The sequence below is a fragment of the Nelumbo lutea genome, chromosome 4 (assembly GCF_056320005.1).
Source record: "Nelumbo lutea isolate HS-2025 chromosome 4, American lotus-T2T, whole genome shotgun sequence".
Lineage (NCBI taxonomy): Eukaryota > Viridiplantae > Streptophyta > Magnoliopsida > Proteales > Nelumbonaceae > Nelumbo > Nelumbo lutea.
In genome coordinates this window covers 13,035,614-13,047,498 of record NC_142687.1, presented here as the reverse complement: position 1 = coordinate 13,047,498, position 11,885 = coordinate 13,035,614, and the positions used below count along the sequence as shown (strand labels likewise).

At 38.6% G+C, this 11,885-nt stretch overlaps 1 protein-coding gene across 2 annotated transcripts; it reads left to right on the top strand.

The window, feature by feature from the left end:
• Positions 1-982: 982 nt before the first annotated feature.
• On the top strand, positions 983-9,621 carry LOC148854002 (LIM domain-containing protein WLIM1-like). 2 transcript variants are annotated; one of them, XM_088984406.1, is made up of 6 exons: positions 983-1,342; positions 1,672-1,829; positions 6,022-6,118; positions 6,220-6,260; positions 6,367-6,456; positions 8,969-9,621. In XM_088984406.1, exons 2-6 carry the CDS (start codon positions 1,692-1,694, stop codon positions 9,152-9,154), a joined length of 552 nt encoding a protein of 183 aa, XP_088840532.1. In that variant the 5' UTR covers positions 983-1,342; positions 1,672-1,691; the 3' UTR covers positions 9,155-9,621. The 2 variants fall into 2 exon arrangements, with proteins under 2 accessions (XP_088840532.1, XP_088840531.1); XM_088984405.1 differs by lacking the exon at positions 983-1,342 and having other exon boundaries at positions 1,414-1,829.
• The last annotated feature ends 2,264 nt before the right edge of the window (positions 9,622-11,885 follow it).

Here is an 11,885-nt window from a genome sequence, read left to right as displayed (position 1 = left end):
ACCCGATCTATGCTGGTTATTATAACGGTAGCCAGCGCTGTTTGCTCGGCATGTTTGATTCGGGTAGACTTAAATTAATTATTAAGAAACTAGCAAAAACCAATAGAGTATAAGACGCTTTGATGAAAAATCATGTGAACAGTCTATGGCATGTTATCCCAGTACCCATATCATGACAACCCAGTCCTTTCAAATCGTGGGCCATTAATCCACGAACTAAGTGGGTGTTTGGCATTCGAGCATTTTACAAGTATTTCATTTTTGTTGATGTTGTCATTCATGCTACAAGAAAATTGTATTTGACAATCTTGTTTTTTCAAAAAAATGATTTTGAAATTGGGGAAAGAGGGATTTCTTGAATTGTCAAATTGAGTTTCTTGAATTGCCTTGCAGACATGGCACATTAAAATAAAAAAAAAAAATCTACTTTTCTGAGATGTTATATAGTTGTCATTATAAGTTTATTATGATATTAAGTTAAATCACCTTAAATGTTCAATCGACCTACAGCTCAATTTTTTTGTATTTAAAAAAAATAAATTAAAAGATACTTATAAATCGAACCCACTTGTAAAACACTCGAGTGCCAAACACCCATTAAGTTGCATTGATCGTATTCACTACAACAATGGAAGACTGATGCTCATTGAGTAGATGTTCCGCTGACCATTTTCTCAATCCACTTGAGAAACCGGTTCGAGTCAATTGCAATCCTGAGCTCAATTGACACTTGGCGGAGATTGAACTGGCAGGGCACTTGCTGTCTTGCTGTCCACCACGCTGGTCCAGGGTGAGGAAAAACAAACAGAACTGAGAATCGAGTGGCGAAAGGTGATGAGCTGTGATCTGTGACAAAAAAAGAAAAAAATCCCCTAAACGACCCCCAGCCAAAAAAATTCTGCCGAAAGGGTAAACATAGTGCGCGTACGCCCACCTAACTAGCTTTAATGCTCTTTTTTTTTTGTCTGTCTCTCTCTCTCTCAAGACAATTTTCAAATCTGCTTCCGCTTTCCCTGTGATCAAATCTATGCTAAAAAGCGAAAAACAAACTCAAAATATAAAAATGAAAGCACATCTATGGTGGACCATCACATTGGAGGCTAATTAACTTTACAGTACAGTCTATGCCATGCATGGTGGTTCACAGCAATGTGCTTTGGATTCTTTCCCCAGTAAAGTATTAAGAATAACAAGTAGTGAGTGACCTTCCACAGCTCAAAAAATGAAAGCTTCAATGATTTTGTTCATCCACCGAAACCAGCAGTTATGAGCTGTCTTTGTATGACTTAAGCAGAGATGGTGAGGTGTGGAAGCAAATTGGACCGTTCCTGTTCTACAACGTGTAAGCTTCCCCTACTGGAGTCCACGCCTTTATTGTTTCTTTTTGTTTTCTGCCGATAAAATAGCTAACGCATAATATGCTTGTATGTAACTTCTTTCGTCATATGCTGTCTTATTTATTAACAGTGGCGGTTAGATAATAATCAAATATTTTTATATAATTCCGAATACTGCCGGTATTTCTTGAATGTCTGAGCTGGATTAAGAGAGGGAGGAGAGAGAGACCTCCTACAACACTTTCCTATTGGGTTTCTCGATTCCTTTCTTTTTATCGCTCAAAAATCTTTCAATCTGGTTGACAACCTATCTGGGTCTTTCTATCTGATTCAGAGAAGGAAAAACAGGGAGAAATGGCGACTTTTGCAGGGACAACTCAGAAATGCAAGGCTTGTGAGAAGACAGTTTACTTGGTAGAGCAGCTCACAGCTGATAACAAGGTCTATCACAAGGCTTGTTTCCGATGCCACCACTGCAAGGGTACCCTCAAGGTGTTTTAACTTTCTTCTTCTTCTTCTTCTTCCATTTATCTATTTGATTTTTATGCTTCCTTGCATATCTACTAAATTCCATTATCTATGATACTTAGTGTTGTGGTTATATATCTGAAAGCACGTAGTAGTCCCCCGTCAAGTTTTTTCCTGTTTTCATGTTCTATTTGCTGTTATCGTCTGTATTTCTCCTTTTATAATGATGCTGATGACCATCCTTAATGGTTTCTGTCTGCTTCTCCCAGTATGCCCATTGCTTTGTTTGTGGAGTTTCTTTTTCCTTGTCTTTATCTGATTTCTACAAACTCTTTTTTCCTCTTTTGTTCAAATTCATGATGTTGCTGATGACCTTTCCTTGTCTTCCCTCGTATGGACTTTATTTATTTATTTATTTGAAGATCAAATATTGGATTTGTTTGTTCTGTTTTATGATCTACACGTTTTCTAACTTTTCTTTTCACATCTGGAATTGGATTTGTTTTTCCCGATGTTTTCTCTTGTTTTGGTAAGGGTTGGCTTCTCTTATGATGTATATCCTTTAGACCATTTCTTGGACATGAAGATCGATTTAAGTTTAGTACTTTCAGGATGTATCCTCCTACGCTAAATAAGGGACTTGTTGCTTTGTAATTACAAGGTTTTGATAGAGATACTAAGACATGATATTGGACGATTGGATAGGTCCCCTAAAAATCATGGTTGTCAATAGCTTCCTGTAACTTCCGATGTGTTTCTCTCCATTGCTTGATGGTATTTGTATTAAGTCAAACAATCATCATAACATACAAATTCACCAGGTATTCAATATAGGCTATAGGGACATGTTAATCCCCATAAAATTGCTTCTAGCACAAACTTCTTAAACATCTGGATGGTTTTTCTTGTCAAAATGTAGGCACAATCAGCTTGCTGAAGTGAGCAAGTTTATGCATCTGAGCTAAGCTCAAAATAAGTCTTTATGGGACTTGGGCATAAAAACTTATACATAATCTGACCATGGAACCTGGGAAGCATATTTATCGTATTTACTGATGAGTTCTCTGAATTTATTTTGATACCATGAGTAGAAGAAACAAATATTGATCAAAAGATGAGTGGAAGAAACAAGCATAAACTTGGTCAAGAAGCATCTAGCAAGCATTTGAAAGAAAATAAAGAACTAGTTTCAATTAATCATTCTAAAGCAATATTGCATGGAACCTCCTAAATAGATGAAGTGTCATTGTCAGACAAGCATCAGATTTTGGCACTCCTTGGATTCTCAAAGGGCACTCCTATGCAACATATTTCTTTTTCTCTTTGCTTATTCAACATAAATGATCAGCTAATGTATACAATTAATGCCATTTTTCCTGCAAAATGTTATTAAGAAAGATAATCTTTTAAACATTTTTTATAATGTTAAAACTTAATTACATATGGACTATTTTATTAGTTTATACTTTTCTATAGATGTGTCCATGGTCCTTGCTTTTCTTTTGTCTTGGCAAGTTAGGCTCCCAGATATGTGTCAGGTTCTGATTCCCACATCTGTGTCCACGTAAAACTGTTCTAGAATTGGTTGCCTTTGTGAAATAACAGAAAAATTGAACTAGTTGCCTTGGTAGGAGCAAGTTCTGATTAATCACCACCAAAAATTTTAGAATGGTGATATTTGTCTAGAATATAAAGTAGGAATATTAAGCCCTTGGTTTCCCAGTAGAGGCCAATCAACAAAAATGACTAGACGTCCTGTTTTCTGAATTTGAATAAGTATATTAAACATATTAGTTTTTGAAAAAGGTAAGGTAATGTATTATATTAAAGAACCACTTAAGGAGATTCAAAAAAGTCTATAGACAAAAAAGAACGGCAGAACTCTGCTGTAAATATTGCTAGTGCAGAGCTAGTCCCTAGTCAAGCTAAAAGCTGAATTAATTACAATTTCACTGAGTTTTATTGTCAAAAAGCCAAGAATTTCATTCCTTCCATGTAGCCCAGATTATTGCCAAAGGAATTACTGCCCAAGCTGATCTGCCTACTAATATTATTTGAGAAATCTGACAGGAAGAAAAGGATTAAAATTAGTGGAACTAATTAGGATATTATGGATAATTAATTTTAAAAAGGATCACAGAGGAACAAAAATAATTGTAGTTCCCACTGTTGTCTTAAAGCTGTGATTGTGTGTATTTGGCATGATAGAGCTTTGAAATATGCATTGTTTGTGTCACTAGTTCATTGCATCACTACCATGAAATAATATAATGTTATCGTCTCATTATCCATACGAGTCATCTGTGAGTTGATGGACAAATGTAACTTAAAAGACTTGGTAAGATCGTGAACCAGAACTGAAGCACATGAATCAACAAAAGCAGGAATGCCATCTGTAATTTTAAGCGGTGCACCTTAACAATTCCTTTTATTGTTCAAAGCCTAAATAATTGTTTCATGATTTTTGAGTTAATTTTGGATGGTTATATAGTCTTCTAAGTTGATGATATTAGCTGTTATATCTCTGCTACCTCCTAGAACATGGTAATAATCTTTGTTGCATCACATTTGGGTAAATTTGCAAAGTTAAATGGAAAACTCCTAATCCCCTTTCATTTGGGGGTAGCTCTCTCTGGGCTGGTATTTCTAAGTTCAGTACTCTTTTCATGAACGGGGTCCAGTTTAAAGTTGGAAAAGGGGATAGAATTAGGTTTTGGAAGGATTCCTGGTGTGAGGAAGGTCCCTTGGCTGATGCTTTTCCCCGGCTGTTCCAAATTGCAGTGAATCAAGATTCGTCATTTGCTGATAACATTAGTACCTTTGGGGGCTCCTTTACTTGAACTCCCCTATGTAGGAGGAATTTGCTGGACTGGGAAGTGGAGGAGTATGTAGGTCTGTTGGGGCGGATTCAAAATCAGAGAATTGTCATGAGTATGGAAGATGAATGGACTTGGAAGTGGAATGCAGATGGTAGCTTCACAGTTAAATCCCTTTTCCTTAAGATGTGCAGCTCAGGTCAGGAGAACTTCCCGGATAGGCAGATTTGGAACCCCATCTGTCCCTCCAAGGTTAACTTCCTGGTTTGGACAATGGTTTTGAATAAATGTTTAACTAGGGTCAACTTGGAGAGAAGGGGTGTTTAGATTCTTGATCCCTCCTGTGTTTTATGCGGCATGGGTGCTGAATCTATAGATCATTTGTGCATTCACTGTCCGGTTTCCTTTTCAATCTGGGGACATTTCTTCAAGAAACTAGAGGTGTGTTGGGCTATGCCTAAGTCTGTGAAGGAGCTGTTTATGAGTTGGAGATTGGAGGGTCTTAGCAAGAAAGGCAAGCTTGTTTGGAATACTATTCCACAGGCTGTTCTTTGGTCCATTTGGATGGAAAGAAACAATAGAATTTTCTGTAATCAATCAAAAAGTCCAGATGAGATTGTGCAGAAAGTGGTGGGGAAGATTTGCTCCTGGGTGTCAGTGAATGAGGAGTTTAAAAGTCAGAATGTTTCTCTCCTACTTTGTACTAAATCATGGATGTTCTTGTAATCTGTTTTGGGCCCAGGAAGATCTAGTTGGCCTGAGTCTTGTTGTAATCTGCTTTTTCTCTGAATAAAATTACTTTACCTTTTTCCCAAAAAAAAAATGGATCTTTACCTCATAAAGTATTAATAGAAAATTTCAAGATTCCTCAAGTTGGTTGAGTGAAATTTTGTCCAATAGCCCAACTATTACTTCATTGATTAAAATTTTTAAGTTTCTGCACTAACTTTACATTTTTTCACTACAATAAGAATCTTTTTCCTATTGGCTGTTTAGTAAGAATGATATGCAGGATACCTTTTTCTGATAAAGATTCCTTTTTTCAATGATCTGATGATCAAGAGAGAGTACTTATTTGCAATGTCTCTAGTTTTCTAGTAATGTTTGCAATCTTCTTCAATTACACTATTTCATACGAAATGAATGTCCTTGCATTATGTTTATAGCATGCCTAGCTCTTCTGATTTTTGTGACACTCATGTAAGATGCTAGTGTCCTATGTTGTTTGATGTACTGATGATTCCCAGATTCCCAAATCCTACATCTGACACTGATGGATGGTTTATTAACATCTATTGCACTTCATCTTATATTATGTTTCAGCATTTCTGTGCAATGTGCATGTACTTTATTTGTTGTTTCTCACTTCATCTATTGGTGAATGGTGTTCTTTTTTCCAGCTTAGTAACTATTCTTCCTTTGAGGGTGTTTTGTATTGCAAACCTCACTTTGATCAACTCTTTAAGATGACTGGAAGTTTGGATAAAAGCTTTGAAGGTGACTACCAGTCGACAACTGACTTCTGCCATATCCTTCTCCTATGCTTGTTTCTCACTAATATGAACTCTTCTTATGTTCCTTTTTCAATTTTATTCTAGGTGCTCCAAAAGTTGCCAGAACAGACAGATCTGCTGATCAGGTACCCACAATGTCAAGTTGGGAAATATTTTTCTATCCCCATGCATGCTCTATTGTGACATTACTATTTGTCATAGTAAATTTCTTTTACCATGGATAATCCACAGGGTAATGCCAACAGCAAGGTTTCGAGTTTGTTTTCTGGAACTCAAGAGAAATGTGTTGCTTGTAAGAAAACGGTCTACCCAATTGAGAAGGTACACTCCATCCTTTTTCCCTTTTTTTGGGCTAGACCATCCGGGAAAATGTTTTATGAACTCCATGTTAAATGTTCCTTTAAACCCCAAAGATCTTCCTATTATATCAATCCATTTGAATAGGAATGGCAACAGGGCGGGGACCATATTCCCCATCTCCGACCCCAATCCCCACCGGGGTTAAAAGTGACCCTCCATTCCTGATCCTCAATGGAGATGGGTTCCTTGTCGGGGACCCGAATCCCCAAAATTTTTAAATTAAAATGATTTAAAAAATAGTTTTACTTAAAATACTGGAAACTTTTAAAACATAAAAAATATTTTAAATATATTTTGATATAAATAATACAAATAATGTTATATATGTATATATTAATATATTTAATCGGGGTTGGGGCGGGAAATTCACTCCCCATCCCTGTCCCCGCCTCATCCCTGCCAAGGCAATCTCCATCTCTGACCTGATGGGGTCGGGGAAGCCGGGTACCCAATGGAGATGGGGAAATTTTCTATCCCTACATTTGAACAGTTCATACAGTTGTAAAACTAAAACATTAGAGTTAAGAACAAATACATGCTGCCATTGAAAATCAGTTAGCCTTGAATCAACATCTTGAAGTCTCAAACTTGTCTTCATGTGTCTTCAGTTGGCTGAGTTGTTGATGATTTCCACTTCATACCCTTGATCTTTATTCACATGCATATGGATTCAGTCTTCTCCTTCCTTCCAGTCTGAGTTTATGGGTGGTTTAGAGTTGCTCTGTACAAGCTTAGACTGGCAAGAATGGGGGACTGATTTCTTGGAGACTATATTTTCAAGCTATGAAAAGTTTCCTCCCCTGGAGAGTTTTAATTGATATATAGTAATTGCTAACAAATCTCTCAGAAAACTTCTTCCTTAAAAATGTTTATATTTCTTGCATCCAAGAACTCCAATCAACCTACGAGACTTTCTGCACCGTAGAGGCCACATAAGTCTTACAGTTCAGAGCACAATCCATTATCTTGCTCATAAAAATCATATTGTATAACATTTAACCTTATTGCATGTTTGAACCTGCTTATTTGCATGTGCTTTTTTCATTAAAAGTGTAGACTCATCAATAAATTGTCTACAAAGATTTGGTTCATTTTTTAAAATGCTATTGCCTTAATAATTTTATCATCTTGGCATAATTTGTTGACATTAGAAAGTTATGGTATCGAATTAGTGGAGGCATGGTTAGTTTCTATGGAAGTCAATTTCATTGAAGTATTGTATTAATATCAACCAGTATAAGGTCCTGTACAAAGAGAAGCTGTACAAGAAAGACCAGAATGAGCCCCCCAAAAAAGTCCACCCTCAAAAAAGAACCAGAACAAAAAACATCTCTAAAAACGTCAGGCAAAGACAACCAGCTCCTAAGCTCTTCCACTATAAAGTTAATTACCCCAGCCTCAGACTTAGCTTTCTGCTCAAAGACCCTATCGTTTCTTTCCAACCAGATAGCCCACATAACTGCAGAGGGAATAACAGACACTTGTTTTCCTTCTTTAGCATGCCTGGGACTCTCCACCAAGATAACAAGGAGGAGACTGACTCTAGCCAGCACTGGCTCAGATTAATTGCCATGAGAAAATGTTGCCGAACAACTGTTGTGAAATTACAATGAATGAACAGGTGATTTGACGATTCAATTTGCAAATTGTACAAAGGACAAAGCAAGTCTGGCAAGATAAAACCTCTTCTCAACAACTCCTTGGTTTCACTTAGTTTAACAATTTTTGTTGATGATCTGTCTAGGAAATCCAACACGTTCAAAATCTTGTATTAAGTAGCCTTTTTTTTTTGAGAAGCGATTAGATGTTGCATTTATGATTCAATAATAGCATGTACAAATAAGAACCATGTACAGTGAGAAATTATACACGTATGTCTGACTTGTCTCTTCTAGTCACCATTTGAGTATCCATCATTCACTCTATTCATAATCCATTTCCACTTTATAATTGCACAAATGTCCATTTGCAAGATAACATCCTCATAGTGGTATCTATATTATTTATATCATGTGCAATTTATTCTACAAGCATCCCTGTGGTACCCAATACGGGCATCCTAGAAACATATGCCATTTGGTATGTGGAGTATACCTGAAAAGATGTAATTCCATTCTTTACTGCCAATTGTATACACATTATTTCCTGCTGTATCTATTGGCTAGTTATTTGAGAAATTTGTTCCTGCTATTATATCCTCACCTAGGAATGGACTTCCCTTTATTCTTGAAGAATAATTGTATCATAATAAACTTGAAATGAAAACAAGGAATTATTTCAGTGTAGCATGTTTTATTAGTAAAGAAAAGCTCTGCAGATGTGGGTGAAACATTTGACTTTGGAACCTCGGGCTCCAGTTGACTTATCATTAATTAGTTGTCTGATCCAATGAAATATTCTCTCTCCTTTTTTTGATAAAAAATATTCTTTCTCCTTTGGAGGTAAAAAATGTTCAACTCGTATTGTCTCTCAGGTAGCAGTTGATGGCACCTCATACCATAGAGCATGTTTCAAGTGCAGCCATGGGGGATGTGTGATCAGCCCATCAAACTACGTTGCTCATGAACAAAGAATCTACTGTAGGCACCACCATTCTCAGCTCTTCAAGGAGAAGGGGAACTTCAGTCAACTTGATAAGCATGAACAAATGAAGGGGTGACTGAGAACACAATCTGAGTGATGGATTCAGAATCTGCAAATTCTTCTGTTGGTGCAGTGGTTTATGTTCCCATTGTAGCCATTGGGTGTGACACTGTAAGATCGCATTCAATGTTTGGTAAACATGAGTTGGTCACAGTCATGGAAGTATATAAATTGAGGCATGGACCTAGTTTTATATTTTCAGGTCGAAGTTCAACATCGGGAGCTTCAGTTGTTATTCTTTGAGTGTGAAGGTTTGAGTGAACAATAATTATAGGAGGTTCTATTCTTATAATAAATCGTGGTAATGGAAGGTCTTGCCTGCTTGGGCCTTGTGAGTTTTAATAGGATTTTGTCATCCCTGGCAGTGAGAGTTTTGTTACTATAAATATGAAGTATAAACTTGGTACTTTTATTTTCTTCTTCCATTAACATTGCTGTAATGCTGCCTGTTTTTATTGTATGTTGTCATATTAGTTGGCCGTAGCTCACGTCTTGACCCTACAGTTGGCTCATTAATGCACATTGCTCATTTCAAATTTATCTTGTATTTAAAAAAGAAAAAAGCTTTCTGATTGATCTACCAGAGACACAGGACGTGTACAGATGCTACCAATACAGATTCCAACAGTTTGTCCTCTCAAAAGTATGATCTATCAATGACAACATACAAGTACAAATATGTATGAGATGTCCATACAGAAATCTATGAAGACTTGCACCAGCATGAACGACCTTATGAACGAAGAGTTGCCATCCTTTAACATAAAACGAAGTCCAATTCCGTAGCGTTTCTATTTGTTAATGGTAAATGGAAATGGCATCTTACCCCAAAAATAAAAATAATGGCAATGAAACCTGACCAAAACTGCAAGTGGATTAGATTTGGGATCAAATAGGATCCATTAATATTTGGACTCCTTTTGAATCTTTCTATTTCTATCGGTTTTAGATTGGATTCGGATGATATAGAAGCCTCATTCATTTTTTGGTACCTGGGCTCAAGGTTCTAAATATCGATACATCCGATACGCCGGTAGGGGTGCATCGGTCTTTTTATTATTATTTTTTTCAAACGGTTCAGGGGTGCCGGTTTAAGGCTCCTCCACCCCTTGAATTGGTAAGAACCCTGATACACCCTCTGTAGGGGTATATCGGGGGTGCTCTGTTATGGACACATCTCTCGGCAGCGCACTGTGGTGCAGGCATAGGCAGTAGCATGCACAGCGGGCCGCCCAGCAGCACGCACCGCCCGACAGCGCCGCACAGCAGCCCGGCAGCGCACCACACGCACTGCCCGGCAGCGCGCAGCATGCACCGCCTGGCAGCACACAGCACGTAGCACGCACCACACGACAGCAGCACGCTCCTCACGGCAGCAGCACTGCGAGACACGCACACCGCCTGGCAGTAGCAGTAGGGCGGGGCCCACATGACAGCTCATCAGGGTGGGCCCATACTTATCTTACCACATCAGCTCTGCCTGCCAACTTACCTTATCCCTTATCCCTTATTTTATCTTATCCTTATCTTACTTTATCTTCTTAAGTAAGAGTTGTGAGTTTTAGTTTGAGTAGGTAATTAGGAGTTTTAGTTTGAGTTGGATTACCCTAGCCTAGCCAAATCCAACAAGGAATTCCCTTATGTAATCTCCTATTTAAGGAGCTACGAGTTAAAATAAAGTAGTCAGTTTTCCAGTCAAGAAAAGAGTGAGGAGAGTTCGGGTGGTCTCTTGGACAAACCACCCATTAGGAGAATTTGGGTGGTCTCTTGGATAAATCACCCATTCGTTTTCTACAATAGGGTTTGCATGAAAGGGAAGGCGCAAGGGGAAGTAGGGCTTTCTCACCGTAGACCGACCCGTGACGAGATCCTACACGCAGGCCCATAACATTTGGTATCAAAGCCAAACGTCACGGGCGATATGGAGTAGCAATCATTCAAGGCCAACGAATTGGAACATAGGCTAGCAGAAACCAGCATGGAGGTTCGTGAAGTCAGGGAAGATGTCCGGGAGATGCGACGCCTACTAAAAGCATTCCTCTCCAATAAAGAAGGGAGTTATGAGGGAATCGCCAACACAAACAATCGTCATCCAAACTGGAAAGAGGCATCCAGCGAACAACAGATCGCTGCCCCTACAGCCGCGGTTATTCCCAAGGATCAGCGCACGAAGGATGAAACTGTAAGGTCTCCTCCTTTGGTCGGGGACAATGTCACGAACATTATATTGGTACCAACAGAATGCACTTCTTGGTCGAAGACAGGTGGGCTTGGCGATGTTGCTGGGGCTTTATCGAAGGCCTTGGCTCAACGTAGACATTGAGTTGTGGTCGTGGCACCACGGTATGGTAACTGGTCGGAAGCCCAAAAAACAGGAGTGTGCAAGAGATATAAGGTGGATGGGCAGGATATGGAGGCCGCTCTTGAGGTTCTCTTCTGTAAGTATACCTGGTGCGTTCTTGTGATCCACAACATAGCACACGGGGGCCGGGGCCCAGTGTATGATTTTTGTTATGTGGATCTTCCACAAAACTACTTCAAACTATATGACCCAGGAGGTGGGGAACACTTCAATGTCCTTGCGGCTGGCCTGAGTGCAGCAGATCGTGTAGTCACTGTAAGCCATGGTTACGCCTGGGAGCTAGGAACTAAAGAAGGTGGCTGGGGTCTGCATAAAATAATCTAGCTTTATGCATTGAGCTAGGGGGCAGTCCCTGTTGTTCATACTGTTGGTGGACTGAGAAATA

Excerpts from the sequence above, each read along its gene's own strand:
- LOC148854002 (XM_088984406.1), top strand. The coding sequence starts at position 1,692 with ATGGCGACTTTTGCAGGGACAACTCAGAAATGCAAGGCTTGTGAGAAG. Across the intron at positions 1,830-6,021 it reads ACTGCAAGGGTACCCTCAAG|CTTAGTAACTATTCTTCCTT; the intron begins GTGTTTTAACTT and ends TCTTTTTTCCAG. Across the intron at positions 6,457-8,968 it reads CGGTCTACCCAATTGAGAAG|GTAGCAGTTGATGGCACCTC; the intron begins GTACACTCCATC and ends ATTGTCTCTCAG.